Below are 24932 nucleotides of genomic sequence, written 5' to 3'. Positions count from 1 at the left end.
ATATAGGACATATATTTGGTTGACATTTTTTCACTTCTTTGTTAACAGTTTTGTTTGTTAATTACTTTCAGACAAACGAGTGTCCATTTAGGATCCTTGTTTATGGGAGACATCAAACGGAGAAGAAAGGCGGCCCCGCTCCCAGGACCCACAGCGTCTGGTAAGGCGTTTGTGTGGTTATTGATGTGTTGTGTAATGTTAAGCTCGACCTGTCTCAAATGTAAAACCTAGCTGCATTGTAACACGTCTTCATTGCATTTTTTTTCAATTTGTTATTACTTTGTGCAGTTTAGATACAAATCTATGTTCTCTTGAAACCTGGAAACAGTCACCAAGTTGCTGTTGACAGATCTGCTATTGTTATTATATGTCTTTATTTAGAGGGTTCTGGGTCTGATTATCGGATTAGAGGGGTTAATGATCGGGCAAATTGGAATTCATGTGAACGCTCATTCCCGATCATTGCCTTGTCTAATCGGGGCAACGATCAGCCGATGAACGAGCAAACGCTCGTTGATCGGCTCGTTTATGCTGTCAATAAAATGGTCCCTAGTCGGCAGCACATCTCCCTGTGTAAAAAGGGAGATTTGCTGCTGACATGATGGAAATGTATGGGGACGAACGATCGTCCGTCCCCGTACTTTACCGATCGATGCTCCTTCTGGAAGGAGCAAACGATTGCCGATCAACGAGCAGTGTCCCCGATCTGTGCTCATTTTCATCGCCCATATCAGGCCATCTAAAAGGGCTCTTAAGGAGGTTTCACACAGGCATATATCGCCCGTGTTTACCGCTTTTAAAATGAGTGCTGATCGACAATACAGCTTGTCGATCTGCGCACGTTGCTCCCTTTACTCTAAACACTGATCGTTTAGTATGGGGACGAGCGATCGTTACTGTGATCACTCGTCCCCATGCATTTGCATCATGTCGGCAGCACATCTCCCTGGGCCATTTCTATAAATGCTAGTTTGCCCGATCACTGGCCCGTGTGAAAGGGTCTTTAGGGTAGGCTCACATGTGGCAGTACCAGACAAAGCCACACACATATGGGTAGCACTGTGTCAAGAACTAGAGTGAAGGACCATATAGATGTTATAGAATTAAGTCCCCCACTCAGGCCCCCGCTATGAGTTAGAGATACGACAACAGTGGTATTTGCTCTGGCAGAATCAAGCTACGGGTAATACATGAACGGCCATTTATTTGAACGACCACATGTAATACTAAAGCGGCCACTGCAGGGGAAAAGGGGTGGCGTATGTCAGACCAATCCAATGACCCGATTAAAGTTCCCGGCAGCTGTGCCCATAATACATGAATATCATAACTCCATGTCCCACAAGAAAGTTTGTTGACGTGGTCAAACAGAACAAGTGACGATGCCCAAAACTCAATAAATCAAAAAGTTAACCAAAAAAAACAACATCAAATATCTGTCAGCATGGCTAGTCTACATGCTGATGGTTTTCAGGTAAAAACAAAATGAAAATGAAGATAATGTAGGTAATGTATGTATGATAGATGCTAGATTTTACATTTGCTGACCATGTAGCCAGTGTTAACCAAAGGTGGAGAAATGTCATAGACATAATAGAAGTTTGTCGATTTGACTAAAACAAAACATTGTTTCAGAAACTTTCTCTCTTCGGATGACCATTGTCATGTACAGTGAAGCGAATACAGTAGGTGATGATCTAAATGATGTCATGGGCAAAGACGTTTCTATATACAATATATACATTAGGGCCGTACCACTTCCAGGAGCCAGGTAATGGTGGTCCACTAAAACATTCAAGCTGGCTCCTAGCGTGGCAAAACCGGCTCCTAACTTTTACAGTAATTCTGATAATCCAGAAAGTCTGCTAATCCAGAAAAAGTAGTGTGAAATTTCACGAAAAACAGAAGCCAAGGACTTGAGCAGAGAAAAGAAAAATGACTATTGGTTTGCCGAAAAAACCTGTTATAATTCCATGTTTGTATTTAAGGGTATTCCCGCTTTAGGCATATCAATAGGGTATGCCATAAGTATGTGATAGATGTGGGTGCCAGCTCCGGACCCGCACCTATATCGAGAACGGTGGTCACCCGATCTCCGTCCCGCGTAGTGAGCCGGCAGCCACATCCAGGAGGAGAAGAAATAGAAAGGTGTGGGCAGTTCTGATTCTTATGGGGGTTACAGAAACAGCCGAAACCTCAGAAGCGGCGGCCCACCTCTCTGGGTGCTCTGTAGATGGGTGCGGCTCCCAGAGCGGAGACCCGCATCTATCACACATTTATGGCACGTCCCGTGGATATGCCAAAAATGTTTAAGGTGGGAATAAGCCTTTAACACTTCTTTTAGCAAATACTTCTATCCCACATAAAATAACAATTCTGGAGCATCTTTTCTTAGAACCTCTGTGTTGTGCTGTTCCTCTGTTAGTCCTCCTGGAAATGTATGAATACGTTTATAACTGGGCGCTACCATTCCCTTTGTCCCTACATACTCTCACACTGGCAGCACTGAGTGGACAGTGTCCGACTACAAGACCCTAATATAGCGGTGTTAGAGGGTGGGCACTCACTTAAATCAATTTCCTATACAGTATTGAAAACTTTGGCTCTAGAGATTGGAGTTTTACCCTACATTGGGTTGCTACGTCATCCTACCCTCATCGTATCACGTATTCATTGCGTCCGGTCTGCTGCGTTGCCCGCCTTATACCATGACGCAGTGGCTTCCTGCTGAGGTACAGGTGGCGGTAGTTATTACTTCTCGGCAGGATTACGTGACTTCTGTTGTACTCGCAGCATAAGTTTCTAGTATCTGCTATTTTGATTTCTGCACATTTCATGGTTTTAATTTCTAGTTTTCTGAGCAGCATCCAGCGCCCGTGCTTTCCACCCACGTGCCAGCCCCAGAGCCTGATCCAGCACGTTCTGCTTCCAAGCGCGGTCCCTTCTGACACATAATTCGCCGGCGTGCTATGGTGATACTTATGATAATTAAATATATGACTTAATTAGAATCCAGAAGTGCCTGGCCCAGTTTTTCTTATTTTTTTTTCATCTTGGCCCTATCTACCCCTTACACACCCTTGCTCCTTCATCTTTCCTTTATTAAATGTGCTCCCGAACCAGGACACAGGACCGGATAATGAAAAGCCTCCCCCTATGGGAGCAGCGCGAGATGCTTTTAAGTGCGGCTTCCATTAAATGGGATTGAAAAACGAGGCAGAACAAGGCATTCATTGCAGAAACTTTACAGCTGCAGTATCTTCTAGTTTCTCATTACACCAACTTCTCCCAGTTTTGCCCCCTCATCCCCTGTGCGGTTTTCTTAATTCCGTTGGCGGTGAAGATGACATAGAATTCAGGTTTTTTCGGTTCTCAACTTTTTTTTTATGTGGTTCTTTAGTTGAAGCTGCTACTCTCTATTTCAGTCACATTTAAAGGGTTTGCGTGAGACTGAAAAAACATGGCTGCTTCCATCCAGGAACAGCGCCTCACTTCTTTATAGGCTGGTATTGTGCGGCAAAAACAAGATTAACTTTATTCTACGGGTCTGTACGATTACGGTTATTCAAAATTGATAAAGTTTTTCTATGTTTTACTACTTTTACAAAATCCCAAATATTTGTTCTGTCTTGCCCCTTTCTGAGATCCGTAACTTTTTTTTAAAACTTTTTTAAAATTTTTCCGTTGATTGAGCTGTGTAAGGGCTTATTTTTTGCGGCCAGATTTCTATTTCATTATTGGTACCATTTTGGGAAACTTATGACTTTTTTTTTTCATTATTTCAATCCAACAATTCTGTAATTTTTTTTTAATTATTATTTATTTATTTATTTAAAATTATTTACATTATATTACAAACAAAAGGAGTACCAAGGTGGCTTCTAATAGGAGGGCATAGATGGCAGACCTGGGGGCCTTCACTAGGCCATGACAACCCAATTGCTCCCCGCGATTGTTAGTTACAGCGGTTGCTATTGACCACGGCATCTATGTGGTTAAACAGCCGGAAGTCCTGGGTTGTGAATACAATACCAGAGCTGCAGTGAAGACTGACACTTTCTTAGAGGGTTCAGTGGGAAGAGGGAGCAGAGGGATATGGATGTGTAATGTGGATTTATATGCCATTCGGTGTTGGTGGAAAGCTGGGTGAGTACCCCTCTAGGCTCTGCTGGGGCTGTCATTAATAGTTGTTACCAAGCATCTGTTGCCTTTGTAAGAAACCAGTAAATAGGATATTGGAAGATTTCATTCAAGATGACAAGTCAAGATCTTAAAGGGGCTGTATGAAATTAGAGAAACATGGCTGTTTTCTTAAAGAAACAGCGCCACACTTGTCTATGGACTGCGTCTGGAGTATAATACAGGATATAACTCAGGGTCAGTTCAGGATAAGTAATGTAATGTATGTACTAGGGATGCACGGTGCATCGAAACTTCGATACTGTGCATCCCTAAACGGCTCGATACCGCTATTTCCTGTATTTCGATACTTGGCTGCGCAGCCGCACAGCTCAGTATAGTAATACATGAATGTATGGGAGCGCGGCTGCGGCTGTGTAATTCAGCCACAGCCCCGCTCCTGAGTCATGATAAGTTTGCGGGGTCAGGATGATGCGATGCGGCCAGCACTGCACTAATGAGCGGCGGCACTGGAGACAGAACATGGCGGGCGCGCTACAAAACACCCCCATGTTCTGTCTTCAGTGCCTGAACTGCCGCTCATTAGTGCAGCGCCGGCCGCATCACCTCATGCTGACCGCGCGCGCACTTCCTGTCAGGAGCGGGGCAATGGCTGTATTACACAGCCGCAGCCCCGCGCTATAACGGCGGAGATCAGAGAAACCTCTCATCTCCGCCGTTATTCCCCTGAATGCTGCGATCACAGCTGACTGCAGCATTCAGGAGAAAATGAGAAGGGGGGATGCCCCTGGATCGCTTCACAGGGAATTCCTGTGACGCGATCGAGGGCCATACCATATATGGGCAGAAAGCTCAGGGTCTATTGACGGACCCCAGGGCTGTCTTACCATATTTCATGTTGTTAGGACATACTCAAGTATGTCCTAACAACTGCCTGTGTGCTATCCGTCCACAGGTTAATGTACTGGCATATATCTGATATATGTCAGTACATTCAAGTTTAAAAACAAAGTAAAAACAAAGTATTGTTAAATGTAAAAAAAAATACACCTTCACCTTTTTTACAATAAACATTAAAATAAGTCTCAATACATAAAATTTTCACACATTCAGTAATGGTGCCCACAACAATTTTTTTGCATTCATCTATGACGTGTACGCTGTAAAAAAATGAAATAAACACGGCTTTCTATCACTTATTAATGTGAGGCGCGAGGTGCGGAGAATTTAACCTCCATGTTCCTCACATTAATAGTAATTAACCCCATCATGTACCTCGCACATTAACCCATTATGACTGAGAAACATGATGGGATTAATTACTATTAATGTGAGGCGCGTTCAAAATTCATCACACGTCGCGCCTCACATCAGAAAACGGAAGAATTTTTTTTTTTATTACTGTTCGCAAAAGTATCGAAATTGGTATCGAAATCACAATACTAAACGAAGTATCAGTATCGAAGTCCAAATTCTGGTATCGTGACATCCCTAGTATGTACACAGTGACTCCACCAGCAGAATAGTGAGTGTAGCTCTGGAGTATAATACAGGATGTAACTCAGGATCAGTACAGGATAAGTAATGTAATGTATGTACACAGTGACTCCACCAGCAGAATAGTGAGTCCAGCTCTGGAGTATAATACAGGATGTAACTCAGGATCAGTACAGGATAATGTAATGTTTGTACACGGTGACTTCACCAGCAGAATAGTGAGTGCAGCTCTGGAGTATAATACAGGATGTAACTCAGGATCAGTACAGGATAATGTAATGTTTGTACACGGTGACTTCACCAGCAGAATAGTGAGTGCAGCTCTGGAGTATAATACAGGATGTAACTCAGGATCAGTACAGGATAAGTAATGTAATGTATGTACACAGTGACTCCACCAGCAGAATAGTGAGTGCAGCTCTGGAGTATAATACAGGATGTAACTCAGGATCAGTACAGGATAAGTAATGTAATGTATGTACACAGCGACTCCACCAGCAGAATAGTGACTGCAGCTCTGGAGTATAATACAGGATGTAACTCAGGATCAGTACAGGATAATGTAATGTTTGTACACGGTGACTTCACCAGCAGAATAGTGAGTGCAGCTCTGGAGTATAATACAGGATGTAACTCAGGATCAGTACAGGATAAGTAATATAATGTATGTACACAGTGACTCCACCAGCAGAATAGTGAGTACAGCTATGGAGTATAATACAGGATATAACTCAGGATCAGTACAGGATAAGTAATGTTATGTGTGTACACAGTGACTCCACCAGCAGAATAGTGAGTGCAGCTCTGGAGCATAATATAGGATGTAACTCAGGATCACTACAGAATAAGTAATGTATGTACACAGTGACTCCACCAGCAGAATAGTGAGTGCAGCTCTGGAGCATAATACAGGCTGTAACTCAGGATCAGGATGTATTTACGATCACTTATTTTTATGTAGAATATATAGTCACACTGTAAAATATTGTTCAAGGGTAAACCTAATGCTATCATGACCCATGCGTCTAATATAAATATTGGTTACACAATCCTGAACGTGGGGGGAGGGGCAAGGGGTTATGAAATGTTATACTCCACTCCTAAAGCATCAAGATAATTCCTTTTGTGTTATTTCGCCACAAAAAAACATTTTTGCGTTTTTTCGCCATGTAAATAGAAATGATAGTGATTAGGATGTTTTGACATGAACTTCAATAGAAGATAATGATGAGGCAAATAGTACAGTGTCCCTATAGCCACAGGATGTATAAGACACTTCATTTTCTTCCAAATAACATGGTCTTATTAGGACGCCGCAGTCCCAGCGTAAGAGGCGGATTTAATACTCTCCCTACCTTGATATTAAATTCTGCCTGTCACAGGTTTGTAATAGAGGTTTAAGGTCTTTAATTCCCTGTTAGATTTTTTGAAAACACGGGGCTGAGCGCTTCCAAGTAAATCATTTGGGAGCTCGTCCTTTGCATGTTTTGTTTACAGTGCAGTTTTAAGACGTATATATGAAGTAGCACCGTCCCCGATGTAAGTTCTAGAGGTGTTCAGCAAGGTCACAGCCCGGGGTAACTTTCTGTAATACTATACGATCAATACCACAAGTGGCTGGAAGTGTAAAGATCCGTTATCTAGAAGTCATTAAAGAGGTTCTCTGCTGTTTACAATGCTTTTGTGTCAGAAGGGTCCTCCGACCATAAACTGTTCACTGGTTCTTCCGCTGCTGAGATCACCATGATCAGCTGTGATCTGCAAGAGGGAACCCTACAACAAGGGTTCAATTCCCCTGCAGCGCCACCACAGGGAAAATTAAGCATTACGTGGTGCCCACTGAAATCAACGGGCTGTTTGTGTAACTGAGACCCCCACCAATTGCTAAAACGAAGCGGCAGAAGTGCACATGTGAGCGCTGAGCCGCTTCGTTTCTGTTCGGCTTTTTCCAAGAAATGGATGTAGCGGTGTACGAACTCAATAGAAAGTCTATGAGCCCGTACACCGCTACATCGGCTTTCTGGAAAAATGTCGAACAGAAATGAAACGGCTCAGCGCTCACATGAGCACTTCTGCCGCTTCGTTTTAGCGATTTGGTGGGGGGCAGAGCACTGAGACCCCCGCCAATCAAATCTTCTGACATGTCACTATGACATGTCAGACGTTTGAACATTTAGTTACCCTTTAATGAAGAATATATTCAGACATTGCCTCAATAGCAGTTCCCTCAATTCGAATCACACGGGGAGATTTACTAGTAACTGCTGTGCGCCAGATATATTAAGAGTTTTACACACTTTTAACCCCTACCTCCAACAGTTTTGAAATTGGTCTAGAAAAAGTGGCGTGAAATGCATCAAACTTATTAAATAATATTTATTTTTTGCTGCATAATAACGTCCGTAATGAGAAAAAGAGTCTAGGGAGTTGCGCCAAATGTATAAATATGGCACAATTTATGTCTACTTTATAAATGTAATTGTTTTACGATAAATCATTGTTTACAAGGACAGCAGCGTCTCAGACGTTCACGTGCATCTTTGTTTTTTATGGTTTTTTTTTATATAGGACTATGGAAAACTATTGGGTTTTGATTGTTTTTTTAAAATTATTTTTAAACATAAATTTTTACATCTATGGCGGTCTTTAGTCATAGATAAGATGCACGCAGCGGCCACCTAGGTCCTAGGCATATATTCAGCCCATGAGGATATTCCTTTCCCTGTTAAATTGACCACTGGGGGAAACGTGAGAAATACCTTAAAGAGGCTCTGTCACCAGATTTTGCAACCCCTATCTCCTATTGCAGTAGATCGGCGCTGCAATGTAGATTACAGTAACGTTTTTTTGTTTTTTTTTTAAACGAGCATTTTTGGCCAAGTTATGACCATTTTTGTATTTATGCAAATTAGGCTTGCAAAAGTCCAAGTGGGCGTGTTTAAAGTAAAAGTCCAACTGGGCGTGTATTATGTGCGTACATCGGGGCATTTTTACTTCTTTTACTAGCTGGGCGTTGTGTATAGAAGTATCATCCACTTCTCTTCACAACGCCCAGCTTCTGGCAGTGCAGACACAGCGTGTTCTCGAGAGATCACGCTGTGACGTCACTCACTTCCTGCCCCAGGTCCTGCATCGTGTTGGACGAGCGAGGACACATCGGCACCAGAGGCTACAGTTGATTCTGCAGCAGCATCAGCGTTTGCAGGTAAGTCGATGTAGCTACTTACCTGCAAACGCTGATGCTGCTGCAGAATCAACTGTAGCCTCTGGTGCCGATGTGGCCGACACGATGCAGGACCTGGGGCAGGAAGTGACGTCACAGCGTGATCTCTCGAGAACACGCTGTGTCTGCACTGCCAGAAGCTGGGCGTTGTGAAGAGAAGTGGATGATACTTCTCATCAGAACGCCCAGCTAGTAAAAGTAGTAAACACGCCCCGATGTACACACATAATACACGCCCAGTTGTACTTTAGAAAGCCTCATTTACATAAATATAAAAATGGTCATAACTTGGCCAAAAATGCTCGTTTAAAAAACAAAAAACTTTACTCTTATCTACATTGCAGCGCCTATCTGCTGCAATAGGAGATAGGGGTTGCAGAATCTAGTGACAGAGCCTCTTTAAGGTTAAGAACCCTTTCATGCCTCTCGGTAATGTACGTGTCTGGTGAACTGATAAATGACCACGCTACATGGTCAAAGGCGACAGGTACGTTTTATTTTTGGTCAGTGTGAAAAACCTGGAGAAGGGCTGTGACTCCGAGCCGGCCTATCCCATAAAACCTTCACGGGGCTCTATAGGACATCCTGCCTGAGCCGCTTCTTCTTTGCACTCAGAGAAAGCTATAAAATCCAGTCTATTAAGAGTGAGGAAAAGCAATCAGCTAATGTTTGTGAGACATTGTGCATAAGTTAATCAGGGTATTCTCCAAAGAGTTAAGAGGTTCTCTGCAACACTTACTAAATTGACTTTTTAAGACTCCTTGTAACTGAGGATTTCTGTATTGCTGGGTGTCGTACAGTATTCTGGATTGCAAAAACCTTTCAGGATGAAATCTAAATGTAAAAGTAAGTAAAATGTTTCATTTACTAATTAGTATGTAATAGTATATGCAGTTAACGGGGGGAGTGGCGAATAGCCAAAATTGCCAAACCTTTACCCCACCCCACCCCCCTCCCCTCCAACCACCAATTCTGGAACTAGTATTTGGCACTAGGAGGAAGCTGTTTGGTGCCAGGTCCCCTAGTAATGGCGTGATCTGCTTCTATGCATTAGTATTTTACATTTTTGTTCACCTATTTAGCAGATTCACACATAGATAAAAGTCTACCTCAAACTTCGAGCATCATCTTGTTGTTGTTTGCTGAAAAATCTCAATATATATATTTTATAAGAGTTCTTTTTTGTTGATAAACTGCAGTTCTCCTGATACCCTTTGCATAGCCATAGTTAAATTGTAACATTCTGGTTGCCTGCAGCCACCACCAGGGGGAGCATGACAGACCAGTGCGTAAGGATTTATTTTTTATTTCAATAGGAGCTGTATAAAACTGTCTGCCGTGAGCTCCACCTAGTGGTGGCTTCAGACTGCACACACATTTTATCCTTTACCTCTGTGGCTGTGTAAAGTAAAGCAGAGGATTTAGAGCTTGCTGTCAGAAATAATGTGATTTAACCCCTACCAAGATATGTGATGAAATTAATCCTCACAGAAGTTTGGACCCGAAAACGAAATGATTATCAAAGTTGTGTTATGGTTTGATGCAGATTTTCAAGAAATAGCCAGGAATTTCCCTTAGGCCCCATGCACACGAACGTGCTTTTGCGGCCGCAATTCCCCCGAAAATCCACGGGAGAATTGGAGCCCGCACTGCAGAAAGAACGGACATGCCTAATTACGGCCGTCTTCTGCGGTCCGGGCTCATTGAAAATAATGGCCGTGGCCATGTGCATGGCCCGCGATTTGCAGGCGGCTCGCGGCTGACAGTCCGCAGCCGGCCGACCCGAAAATCACGGCCGTGCACATGGCTACAGTCGTGTGCATGAGGCCTTATACTTTTCTTTCCTGTTGTATCCACTCCTGGGTTTGCATAAAAAACTGCGCCAAAAATTAGTGTGTACATGGGTGAATCTAGCCTAACCTTCTGGTTTGGAAGATCAATACTTGTTAGAAGGGTCCCTTGACAATAAGTTGATCACAGAGTCTCCCTCTGTTTAGACCCTCAGTGATCAGCTGTAATCTGTGCGGAAACCTGGCAGTAAGTGTAAAATTTCCCTGCAGCTCCACCACAGGGGAAATTAAGTATTACACCATTCATATCAATGGGTTGTCTGCATATAGCAGGATAGGGTAGGTCCTCTAGAAAGAGAGACTATCTTTGTAACCATTCTGGCCAAGATATGAGGAACCTGATCGTGGCACCCCCTCTCCATTAACTCCGAATTCCCTAATAGGGTATATAAAAATAGACTTTCTAATCTGGACAACCCATTTAACCAATTGACTGCCAAAACGCCTATTTATGGCCATCATTAAGGGTACTTATGCCACAGCGCCACCCTTTTATTGTCTGACAGCTGGGGCCCTGCTCGAACGGCTGTTTAACTCCTTTAAGGTACCCATACATGTATTGATTATTGATTAGGGTTGTGTATATGCTACTAGAAAGAGTGGTGCCGACTGATGACAAATGTCTCCGTTTTACGATGTTTTTAGTTATATAAGAAAATGCAAATCACATAAATTTTATTTACAAGCATCGGTAAGATCATTCCAATATGGTGTTGTTGGCCCCTTTAACTAGCAACATCCCTAGAGTAAAAAATATTTGCTGTGAATTTTCTTGAAATTTTTTCGCCTAGAACCCAACCAGTTGTGTTAGGGTTAACGTATTGTAAAATTCCTGCTCTTTTTACAGGACAATGAGGCCCAAACCCAACATTTGTAGCCGATTGTGTTTATATTTGTAATAAATATTTACAAACCCAATTACTGAGCAGAGCTCGGCTCGCGGTACTCAGACGCGTCTATGTTATTGGATAAACATTTATTAATTGAGACAAGAACACCCAATTTATTTCAGCTCTCGCACTTCTTTACTGCTCTTTCACCTCTGGATTTTGTATTGAAAAAGTAAAATGAATATTGATAGAGCTGCTTATTGATTTCTAAATTTATAGTTTCAGCCTTGAGTCAAAGTCACATTCCAAACCGGTCCAGTTACATCACTTGTGCCGTCGAGGACTATAAGGATGAAAAGCAGAGTGGTGGGGAGGACTTTCGAACACTTACTCAACCATCCCCTTTACCCTTTAGATATCAATATAGGGTGAGAGAATAATATATCATCGAAAATAGACTATGGTAATTCAATACATAGAGGTATCTCCTCCACCGATGCGACGTTCCCTCCTACTTATTTTTTCTTCTGGTATTAAGAGATCCACTCAGCTTGAGGTAGAAATCCTCCTCAGTGGTTAACTCTGTTGTATCGTAACGCTGGGGTACTGGATCCGAATAAGACCACGGGCAACGTCTGCATGGAGATTTGGTATTCTCTTCGTGTTCGCGTGCGTTACCACCCACAATCCAAAAACATACAGATTTTAATGTTTTCTAAGAGATTGGGGAGAAAAAAAGTTTATGCTCAATCATAGACATGGTAGAAGATAACATGTGTGGGGCCTTACCACAGAAGTGCCACATTGCTCTGTAGAACACCAGTAACCCATTGCCATCCCTCAGATATTTCCATCACTGGGGATCTCCACCACAAAGCCCATATGTGCTGACAAAGGTTAACAGATGGACTTATGTCTCACCAAAGACCTTTAAAGAGCTTGTCCAGTTTAGAAAACCCATTTTGATACACCCTATTAGGAGATGTTTAGTTGATAAAGGGGGGGGGGGTCTTTTCTTCAGGATCTTTATCTCTTGGCCAGAGTTTAGCTCTGTCCCTCGCTCTGGAGGATCTGTCCTGTCTTGTATTCACAGACCACCCGTTGCTAAGAATGGGCACTGTGTAATTCTTAATTTCCCCTGTGGTGGCGCTGCAGAGAAATTAAACACTTACTGCCAGGCTTTCCCACAGATTACAGCTGACCATCAGGGGGACACTTTAACTGCTTTTTGTCAGTGGGCCCTTCTAAGGGCTTGTCCACACGTAACAGAATTGCTGCAGAAAATTTTGACAGCAATTCCGTTGTAAGTAGCAGACGTTCCGCTGCGGAAAAAACGCACCATTTCCTGTGTTTTTTACTGCAGAAAATGGTGCCTATTTTGCTGCAATTTTCTCAACGCTGGGAGGTGGTGACATCTCCTCTGAAAAACGCAGCAATTCAGTCCACTTGAAGAAATTCACATGATGCGATACGAACCGCAGGTCAATTTCTGCTCGGAATTTTGACTCGGCGTGCGGATGAGATTTGCTAAATCTCACCCACTTTGCTGCTACTGTATTCCGCTGCGGATTTTTCGTCCCCAGTTCCGGACAGAAAATACGCAGCAATTCTGCTACGTGTGGACAAGCCCTTACAAGTAGGGATGGTCCAAAGCAAAACGTTTGGACATACACATATTGTCAATTTTCCTTCAATCTGATATGCATTCCAATATTTTTTACTATTTGGGCACTGGCCATTAATGGGGCACACATTGCAAGATATCTGCAATGATGGAAAATGTTTGGAACATTACAAATTACAAATATTGTTTATATGCCAATTTTGTTATATATTGATGAATATATATATATATATATATATATATATATAGTTACATAGTTAGTACGGCTGAAAAAAGACACATGTCCATCAAGTTCAACCAAGGGACGGGAAAAGGGAAGGAAAAATTTCTACACATAGGAGCTAATATTTTTTTGTTCTAGGAAATTATCTAACCCTTTTTTAAAGCCATCTACTGTCCCTGCTGTGACGGCTCCTGCGGTGACTATTCCATAGATTCACAGTTCTCACGGTAAAGAAGCCTTGTCGCCTCTGCAGGTTGAACCTTTTTTTCTCCAGACGGCAGACTGGAAGGAACATTATGTGGTTCCGTGGCTTCAGGTGTCGTCCTGAGCTGTTACCCCAGGTTCATATGGTGATGACCACATTGTAGTGTGCCTATATACACACTGGTTCCATCACCATATCACATAGTCTCGATCTAACCAACCTACCAAAGTGCCAACCTGAAAGCTAGAAAATAGTTTGCCTCTCCGCTATTCATCAGAGCTTATACGGGTCATATTTCTTTTCAGCTGTGACTCCTAAGAAACTAGAAGATACTTGTTTCTTAGTACTTGGGAGAGGTGTACAAAAACAGACTAACGGGCCACACACCCTAGCGTGATATTTCAAGTCATAATCCGTAATAAACCAGGATCCAAGTGCTCACGCGCTATCCTGAGTTTTGCTATCAATAGGCCCAACTCTACTGTAGACTTGGGTTAGCGCACAAAGGCAAAACCAGTGGTGGCACTGTGGAAGTATCTCCTATTCGTCAGGTGGCGAAGGGGCATCAGATCCTGGTGGGCACACGTAGCTCTAAGCTTGTTTTAGAGCTACGCGTACCCACCAGGACTTGAGGCGCAATACTCGCCACTTCTGCTCACTGATAGAAACGCTTTGGGTCCATTTAGTGTTTGCCTTTGAACCCATTACTTTAGGGTGTCGTGGAGATGCCCCTAGTTAATAGGAGTCTGCCCTTGTGACCCGTTCTCTTGAAGAGTTTAATCTACCAGTTTGGTTGGATCCCATAATTATGCAGAAAACCTCTAACTGTATTTACTGTACCGTACGTCCGATAGGAGACTGTAAAATACATAAATCACGGCTTCAGTTGCATGTGTAAAAGCAAATCAGCGTGTATTACCGCCCCTTCTATTGGCTGTTTATCCAACATCAATAGAACCACTTTAGGAGCCAAATTACTAAACAAGCTGCCAATTAGGCTCGCAGTCAGCTGGATAGATTAGCGGCTAAGAGAGACTGATACAAGATTTTCATCTCTTGAGCCAATTACGCAAACAAATCACCATCCTCTGAGCTCCTTGCAATGCTGGAAGCGAGAAAACGATGTGGCTCTTCATATGTCTGATACAGTTGCGGCCTCGGAATATGTCCTGTATGAATTGTAGCGTCTGGATTTGTTTTTGCTATGAAGGTCCGAGCGTCTCCGATCATAACCAGGACAGCGCAACCTCCTACGGATGATTTGAGGCTGCTGTTGTCCAGTTTGGAGCTATTAGGGGGTTTCCGTATGAGCGGTTAAGCCATTTAAACATGGGAGCAAGGCTGATAATAGAGGAAGGCAGATGTGAGGATTGGCACTTTGCAGGTACCCTCCGCAGAATGCAGCTGCTTTTTTGGGTTTGTTTTCTATGAATGGACCACTCAGAGGTGATCACAAGAGGCTGATGGGCATTGCAGGATAGAAATCTCTGTAAACGGTGACTGGGGCAGTGGTAGAGCGTTTGGTTTTCTCACTTCTGCCCCGTTATCTGAATTTGGTTCCAATAATTTATTAAATATTTGCTCATAGTGCTTTTCCATTATTTGAAGGGATTTTTATGTTAATGGCCTATCTTGGCAAGTGTGGTCTTTATAATAGGCTATTAACGTGTGATCCGTGGTGATCTCACCCCATGACCCCCTCCGATTAGAAAATGCAGGGGCAGTTGTACTCACTGGGCAGGTCCCGTTCATGGCATGTCTCGTTAAATGGCAGTGTGGGACACAGCAACATCCGTACTCGTTCAGATAGATGTGTGTGGTACTGCAACTCAGCCCATTCCAATAAAAGTATCTGAACTTTAGTACTAAATATATCGGCATGATCATTGGGTCTGTACGGCAGTAAAGAGGCTACGGTGCTCCAGTGGGTGCTGCTGCCCCTTTTTTCTGCTCATCTCTGTGGGTCCCTTTTTAAATATTCCCAAATTTGCATAGTCTGACGTAAATGTTAAATGTAAGCTGAGGCGAATGCCTAACAGTGGCATTTCTCACCCAAAGGCTATTATGGGATCAGTTTGTATAAGTTTAATGGATGCCATACAGTGGCATCAGTCACCCATAGGCTACCATGTTAAAAAAAAAAGTATAAATTTTTTTTTGTACTGTACTCTGCGGGATAGAAAATCATAGTCTACCACACTATTCTTTATTTGAAAAATGTTTGCCGTACACTGACACATATTGGCCAGACGGAGGCAAAAAGAACACTCTTTTGGCCTCCAGCAAATCACATGGCAGGCCAGCATCAGATCCAAGCAATAGAAGGATGCAAAAAATGGAAAGGCCTTTTCACTCTCAGTACGATATCCAAAACCGTATCCAATTCGGTATTCCAAGAATTCTTGCGCCCATGTAGTCTTACGGAAGAAAAAACAGCAACCTTTCGACCTATAGTAGTGATCGGGTTTTCTCGAGCTTGAGCGACCCAATCACTACTATGGTCAAAACGTTGCTGGTTTTTCTTCTGTATGACTACTTGGACACAATACATTTTTTAATCCCGAATTGGATGCTGACTGTTTTGGCCTCAGTTTGACAATTGGCACATTTAGCTTATGTTGGGAGTTTTCGTCATGTGAAGAGCCCCTTCTAGGGGTAATTCAGTCACTGGAAATCAGACACAACGTGCTGATCAATGGGCCATTTAAATCAATGACCGTGTTCTGATAATGTTGTGTTAGATGTGTCTGAGCAGTGCCAAATGGGTTTGAACTCGCTATCGAGGCCTTTCATTCTGGAAATTGGCGGTGGTCTGAGATCAGAGACTTCATCAATAAGACCTCACAGATTTCCAACAGATCATTTATGAGCCGTGCCTGGATATCTGTGGTGTCTAAAGTGGCGGGAGGGGCCGACAACCCACTCCAAGACTTTTTTAAACTCTCCATTGCCCCCCGAGCATCTTGGCACTTGTGGTTTTTACCAATGCACTTCGCTGCAACACCACATCATGACATTTGATGCCGGCACCTAACTTTTTGGGTTGTTTTTGTATTGATGTCCATGTCCGTCGTTCTTGTTTTACCTTCGGTTTCTCAGTGATTTGTCCTCCCCTGGCCTCACAATCCTACGCAAAGCTGTGAGTAACACATTGAATTGTACACTATAAGCTGGGGCTACATTTATCTCATCCAGCACACAGAAGAATATCCATGCCAATGTCGCATTAGTGCCCTCTGCCTACGGTTTCTCTTTCTCTTGCAGCCTAAATGATTGTCATAATCTCCCGCATGTCGTCTCTCGTTTTAGGTGCCAAACCCCGGATTAGAAATCTTAGCTCCATCTGTTATTTTTTAAGGCGAATTGGCATGTGAATGCCATCCACGTTTTACCCCTGTATTAATGGTTATTGACATTACTAACATATTTGTTCGGGACCAAGTCATGTCTGTTTGCATCACAGGAGCGCTGATCGGACCAAACGTGTCGTCCTGGACACGGATGTATTGGTGGAAAAAAAGTTGTTGTTTTTTCTTTTCAGTAGGTGTGTGTGAAATTTCTTTAATCCGACCTTTGATTATCTGATAAACCGGCACTTGATTCCAGTACATGCCCGCACTATAATGTGGAGTTTTACGGTACCAGAAGCCGAAGGCTGAGCTGAGAAAAACGAATAAGAGATTTTTCTGGATAACAAGATTTTACAGCGGCAGACCTGGTGTTAAAATTTTTTTGCCTTTCTGGAGACTCTGTACCCTTGGGTCTTGTTCACACGGCGCTAAAAAAACCATTGTGTAAATGCAGCAAAAACGCTAGCCTTTTTGCGAAGCGCTTTTTAAAGTACATGTGTTTTTTGACGCGTTTTGGGCAGATTTTTTGGCCAAGTAATTAGGACTCCCATTGACTATGGGAATTAGGTGCGTTTTTTGGCACGTTTTACGCACCAAGAATTGACCTAATGCTTATACAATGCGTTTACCCATTGATGTCAATGTGAAGCTTAAAACATGCGTTTTTGATGCATTTTTCGGCTCGTAAAACGCGGCAAAAAGGCGTCGTACACGCCATGTGAACAAGGCCTTAGGTCAAATTCAGACAACTGTAGTGTACGTCCGTGTGAAGGGTCCGCTGGAATATAGAATTTGTCCTATTTCATTCCGTTTTCACGGATCCCTTGATAGGCTCAAGTCTATGGGGCTCCGTGAAAACGGGACCCGCATGGGAGCAACTCGGACATGAAAAAAGGCAGTTTTTCACATCCAAGTTTGCACTCGTTTGTGTGAATCTGGCCTTACAAGTGAGTATTATATACGCTGTATGGCTAGGTGTGATGGTCAGAGGTCTACATACTTTTAATCATGGATGTTTATATGGAGTTGGGCCTCTTTTTGTTTATAACCGCTACCACTCTTTTGGGAAGACTTTCTACAAGATTTTGGAGTGTGTTTGGGGGAATTTTTGCCCATTCATACAGGAGAACATTTGTGAGGCCAGACACTGATGTTGGAGGAGAGGGCCTGGCTCGTAATCTCCATTCTAATTAAACCACAAGGTGTTGGATGGGGTAGAGGTCAGGGCAGTCAAGTTCTTCCACACCAAACTCACCCAACCATCTTTATGGACCTTGCTTTGTGCACTGGGGCGCAGTCATGCTGGAAAAGAAAAGGTTTGGACCTCAAAGTCAATATCTACAATTGTATAAATGTCTCTTGTATGTTGTAGCATTAACCCTTCGCTGTAACTAAGGGCCCAAACCCTGATAAACAGCCCCAGACCATTACCCCTCCTCCACCACATTATAGTAGGCACTATGAATTCCGGTAGGTAGCATTCTGCCAAACCCAGAATCCTCCAAAAGACTGCCAGATAGTGAGTCATAAATTATCACTCCAGAGAACACGCTACGCCACAGTCCAGTGACGACGTGCTTTACACCACTCCAGCTGACGCTTGGCATTGGACCATGGAAACCCATTTGATGGAGATCTGGACGCTTAGTACTGGTGCTGATGTCACTTCCAGAGGCAGTGGGGATCTCCGTAGTGAGTGATATAACAGAGGATAGGAGATTTAGAGTGATGGCCGTCAATCACTGATTAGGATCGCCTACTAGTCTCCGAAGTCCAGAATGAGCAGAGGTTTAGATCAATTAATTACAAGTAATACTGAATGTTTTCCAACGAAGCTATACATCAATCTCCTCATACTCCTGCTCTATAACATCCGGCCTGCAGATCGGACGACAGGTTCCCTTTAAGAAGACTACAGTCATAATACTGGTAAACTATGAAATGTATGACTGCTCCATATCTCCAGAACCTATAACATTTGGGGAAACTACGATGATAATGCAGCCTCCAATAGATTTGTGTATTTTAGAAAATGGATGTTTGATTGGAAGACCATGATATAATAATAGATCTATAGTCTAATATTCGCTCTATGTTCAATTTGAGATCAATGTAGATCCCAAATCTGGTTGTGTGAATGAACCCTTAGACTGCTCTGCCCACCAGATTTACCATGTTATACCCCAAAACCCATCTCAACCGGTGTTAACCTAGGTTAATATCGCCACCAAATCTTAAGTTTCCTCGTTACATATATGGAACATATATAAAAAGCGAGCGTTCCTTGAGCAATAAGCAACATTTGAAATCAGCATATTTGCAAGCTGTTGTCTTAAAAAATGGTTAGACAGATGTTTACCCTCTAGCAGCGTTAGACCTCTGATCTGATTTTAGATTACAGATGGAATTGAATTAATTCATAGCAATCCCGGTAAAGTCGAGGGTATGGCGCAGAATGCCGGAGCGCTGCTTAAATAGAGTCTACCTGTCTTGACAGCTGTTGAGCAGAAATGAATGATCTCTCATTTTCATGTAAACTAGCCTTTAATGCCGTCATAAACACCATCTTAAACAGGGGCTACAAGACATTTATCATTTTTTAACTAAGCTTTTTTTTTTTTCTACTAGACTACGGTGCAATGCGAAGTCCCTGACGTATTGGGAGTTTGTGACATTCAGAGCGATTTAAAAAGAAATAAAAAATAGTCCAAGAGCATTCAGTTTACAGAGTCCCTCACTGTATTCTATTTGCGTTACTTTATAGGACATTATGCACCATATACAAAGCAAGCAATACATATACAAAGCAAGCAATACATATACAAAGCAAGCAATACAAAGCAAGCAATCAATGCATATACAAAGCAAGCAATCACTGCATATACAAAGCAAGCAATACATATACAAAGCAAGCAATACATATACAAAGCAAGCGATGCATATACAAAGCAAGTGATACATATACAAAGCAAGCGATACATATACAAAGCAAGCGATACATATACAAAGCAAGCGATACATATACAAAGCAAGCGATACATATACAAAGCAAGCGATACATATACAAAGCAAGCGATACATATACAAAGCAAGCGATACAAAGCAAGCGATACATATACAAAGCAAGCGATACATATACAAAGCAAGCGATACATACAAAGCAAGCGATACATATACAAAGCAAGCGATACATATACAAAGCAAGCGATACATATACAAAGCAAGCGATACATATACAAAGCAAGCGATACATATACAAAGCAAGCGATACATATACAAAGCAAGCGATACAAATACAAAGCAAGCGATACATATACAAAGCAAGCGATACATATACAAAGCAAGCGATACATATACAAAGCAAGCACTGCAAATATAAAGCACGTAATACATATAGAAAAAGCAAGCAATACATATAGAAAAAGCAAGCAACACAGAAAATCAAGCAATGCATATACAAAGCAAGCAATGCAAATACAAAGCAAGCAATACATATACAAAGCAAGCACTGCAAATATATAGCAAGTAATACATATAGAAAAAGCAAGCAACACAGAAAATCAAGCAATGCAAATACAAAGCAAGCAATACATATAGAAAAAACAAGCAACACAGAGAAAATCAAGCAATGCAAATACAAAGCAAGCAACACATATAGAAAAAGCAAGCAACACATATACAAACAGGGTTTCAAGGGAGACCCATCAATCCCGTAGATAGACCTTTTTCTATGGGTAGGCAGTTGTTTCCTACTGACGGGGAATTGTCTGCCCAGGAACGAGTAAATCTGCTATGTGGACATAATACACGATATAGGAAAGCAAATTATATATGGTCCGTTTGATTGGTTGAGAGGGCTTGATCCATTTAAAGGGGTTGATTTATAAATTACATCCATGTGGCCAGCTGGAAAAAGCGGAGCCAACAGGAGAGAAAGTGGTACAGCATTTTTCGAGTACAGCTGCCAATTTGCTCTAACCCCTCCGATCCTAGTGCTATACATTCAATGTCTGTTATAAGGGACTTCTGTCCTTCATGTGGGGTTGAGACAAAAGGACCCTGGCTAACTGCGATTATAAAGGTCACGGTGCTTAGCAGAGTGCCACGGCCCCTTTCTTTTCAGACACCGCACTGTTCTCGTAGGTAATGTAGCTGGTATTGCAGCTCAACCCCATTAGGCTGTCCTTGGTGTCCCAATTCTATTGGAAAACCTGTTAAAAATGTTCACGGCATTTTAGACCCAGTCCATTATTTGAACGGCCGCCATATAATACTACAATTCCCCTGCTGCGGCCAATGTAGGGGCATTTCTGGGCAGATGCATCTTACCACGGTAATAACCGCTTCCTTCTAAATAAGGAATTCTAACTAAAAAAACTTATAGATGAGTCTTTTACATTATTTCACCTTATGGGCCTTTCTTTCAGAATGCAGCCTCTGGGGCGATCAGCTGACAATTGATTTTACCAGGGGCAACCAGGCCGCTAAAGGGGACGTTTGGTATTATGAGTCCACTCGTTTAAAGTGGCTCTCCATTCTGACTCAGAGGGAGATTTTAAACAGGAGAACCCTACTTTAATATCCATATGTCTTAAAAGGGTAATTGGTAATGTGCCAAAACACCCCTGGTCCGGGCCCTGACAAATCCATAACTTGCAGCCTTAGATGCTTCTACCGAACGAGTTCAGCTCATATGGTTCGGACATTGACTTAGAGGGCAGCTGCCTATAGCTGATGCTACCATTTCGAGGGAGGACTTTTTTTTTTTTGGACGGGCATCAAAAAATGGTCAAACTCATTGAATTTTTTAATAAAATGTGAATATTTATTTGATCTGAAGAGAAACCAGAGTTTATGAGGAGAGCTATTGATAGGTATCCATTGGAAGTACCCAGTGGTGCACCAGATTTTGATCTGCTGGATACCACGATTTCATTGACTGTTTATTGCCCTCCTCGTTGCTTATCTTAATTTCACACTTTTAAAAATATTGTTTTTTTAATCGTCACTTTTTATCTTTTCAGGTTTTATAGGTGAAAATGCACAGCCTATCCCAGATACTAATATCGGGAACCGAATGCTCCAGAGTATGGGCTGGACACCCGGCACGGGACTTGGGCCAGATGGAAAAGGAATGTCTGAGCCTATAAGAGCCCTCCAGAGACCAAAAGGAATCGGGCTTGGATTTAGCTGATGTATTTACATCCCTCTGAGACGTCTCTTAAGGTCTTGGGGCTGGAAAAGAAATGTGTGTATTTTATATTGTCTTCAGTAAATATTCTTTATAAGAAAATTACATTTTTCTGCAAAGAACGTCAAAACCAGAAATGTCAAAATTGGCTCTCGATCTGCCAGTTGTGACAATCCCCTGTGTATTATGGATCTCCTGTTTAATGCCAATGTGTGTGTGTGTATATAAAGAATTTATATACGAGGGTGAGTCAAAAAATATCCGCACTCAAAATCAACTTTCAAAAAGGTAAATAATTTTTCGATATCTCCCTGCATTTCAATACACTTTGTCCATCTGTCAACAAGCTTTCGAATTCCCACATTAAAAAATGTTTTAGACTGAGCTGCGAGCCACGAATGCACCACTTCATCACACATGAATCTTTGTCCTCCAAAGGCTTCTTTCAGGGGACTAAACAGGTGATGGTCTATCCAATAGAATCCATTCACGTGAACGCTCAATGTTGTCATCAGTCGTGGACGGGCGTCCGGCTCCTCCTTCTTCGCGGCTGACACTTGTGCGACCTTCCTTGAACTTCTCCATTCTTACACACTTCGCGACAAAACACTCTCTCCATACTGTGCACAAAGTCTTCGATAAATATCGGCACCACACACATCGTCAGACCACAAAGAAATTATCACGGCACGCTGCTCTTTTTTTTTGCAAATCACAAGTGGGGCGGCCCCTGTTCCTCACACCGCAGTCACAAATAAACAGACATAACACGTTCAAACATGCACAGCAGTGACTGCGGAGACAGCGACCTCGTGCGGAAAACGCTGAGACAGTGCGACCAACAGAAGTTTTAATATAACCGCAGTGCGGATAATTTTTGACTCCCTCGTATCTATATACTGCCTTTTCTTATCTGTAACAATCTGAGGAGTCTTTTATATTGCTCACAAGTTCAGTATAAATCCTAGTTCGGAGCAACATGCAGACGTTCCCGGCCGCAGACATACACCTAGTGAAAGTAGCCGTTTTTCCTTCCAAACCAAATCCCATGAATATAAAGTCCTGGGGCAGTGGGATTACCGAAAATCAGTAATATCAGTGTTTCCTAACCAAACTATTAAAGCAGTTCTCCACCTTCGGAGACTTCCACGCTTGGTTCATAGATGGATGACCCGGTCTCCCTCCGATACTTCCAGTTGAACATTTCTGCTTCCCTGATTTTCCTTTGCAGGTTCACCCGAATGTGTGTTTGGACATATTTATGTAAAACTGGGCGATCTACCTTTAGTCATGCGGGTGAAAGCAGACAAAGGTAGAGAAACCCTTTAAAGTGTCACTATCACTCCATGTTTTTATTACATAACTGAATGCCCAATTTATTCTGGTCAATTTTCCACTATATTGTAATAGGGAGATCGTTGCTTTGTATGCACAGATTTGTGACATCGGCACAGAACTGCCACAAGAGGGAGCAATCTGAAGACGGAATAATACAGGCTCCTTCGATACTTGCTGTATAAATCTGTATTCAGTTTGCTCCCCCTAGTGGCGGCCTTGAGCAGCAGAAATGTACGGATTTACCAAATCTGTTCCTACATAGAAATATATCTGTATCATAGAACCCAATTAAATGATTCTGTATAAACTGAGATATTCATACCTATAATAACCTGCCATGAAAAGGACGTTTTAAATACCAGTTTAACAAGAAAATGGCTGCCGTTGATCAGCGCACGTAATAAATATACCTTAGGCATATAGAATAAACATTTTCTTTTATTATAAATCATTTCAAGTGGATTTGTCAGCTCTCCTGACGTCTGTTTTCGTTAATAATTGTATTCCCCATGAAATATAAATTCCGGAGCATCTCTTCATAGAACTCTACGTTGTGCCGTTCCTCTAAAATTCCTCCTAGAAATGTTTTAATAAATTGACAACTGGGTGTTACCAAAGGGGTGTGTCCCTACACCGTTTGACTATATCCAATCAGAGTGAGACTGTAGGGACTCGCCCCTTTGACAAGGGGATTGGTAACACCCAGTTGTCAACTTCTAGGAGGAATAACAGAGGAACGGCACAGTGCAGAGTTATAAGAGAAGATTACCCAGCATGCTCTATGCTTGTCAAACCGAGGGTGAGGTAGACCGGGGACCCACTGTGACTGGCCCACATAGATCTGGACCTGGGTGTGAGCGTTGGCCTAATATTCATAAGAATAGCTCCAAAGTGTAACTATACTTATATGTAAGGAACCCTGGGCAAGAATGGTAAACTGTGTTATGCCTAGTACAGGGCATGAGGGGGCAGAGCATGACACATGGATTTTAACCAACACCAAGAAGATGATCACTGGGTCATGCTCCGCCCCTTGTACCCTACACTAGCCATAACGAACTAGATCAGTTTTGCCTGGAGTGTTCCTTTTAAGCCTATAGTTATATTATGAAGAATCCCTTTAAATGGGACAATAGTAACCAACAGGGATGCAGAAATTTCCTGCTAATATTGGGGGGGAGAATCCATTTCATATCAAAAAACCTTTGTACACTTTATCCAAATTTTATTCACACCGACTTGACACAATTTCTGGAATAATAGGTCCCTCAGTGTTACAAAATTTGACCAAAGTCAGTCCTTTACCATTTGTAAATAGGGTTCATATTTCCTCCTTATTATTTGATGATTTTTAAAAAGTGTTGAAGTCTCTTAATAAGAAAGGATTGCAGCGTTCAGACGGCCTGGTAAGAAAAGCCGGACCTGGGAATACTGCTATCTGATTGGTCGCAGTGTTTATAA

At 42.3% G+C, this 24932-nt stretch overlaps 1 protein-coding gene across 1 annotated transcript in view; it reads left to right on the top strand.

Annotated features, from left to right (window-relative positions):
* Positions 1 to 22235, top strand: part of GPATCH2 (G-patch domain containing 2) — a 118552-nt gene extending 96317 nt beyond the window's left edge. Inside the window, exons 9-10 of the mRNA XM_075863342.1 lie at positions 72 to 160; positions 21967 to 22235. Coding sequence (XP_075719457.1) covers positions 72 to 160; positions 21967 to 22136 — 259 coding nt within the window. The 3' untranslated portion in view covers positions 22137 to 22235. The remainder of the gene's footprint in view (positions 1 to 71; positions 161 to 21966) is intronic.
* The last annotated feature ends 2697 nt before the right edge of the window (positions 22236 to 24932 follow it).

Source organism: Rhinoderma darwinii, chromosome 4 (assembly GCF_050947455.1).
Source record: "Rhinoderma darwinii isolate aRhiDar2 chromosome 4, aRhiDar2.hap1, whole genome shotgun sequence".
Classification (NCBI taxonomy): Eukaryota; Metazoa; Chordata; class Amphibia; order Anura; family Rhinodermatidae; genus Rhinoderma; species Rhinoderma darwinii.
Note: the sequence above shows the minus strand (reverse complement) of the source record. Positions and strands in the feature narration are given on the sequence as shown.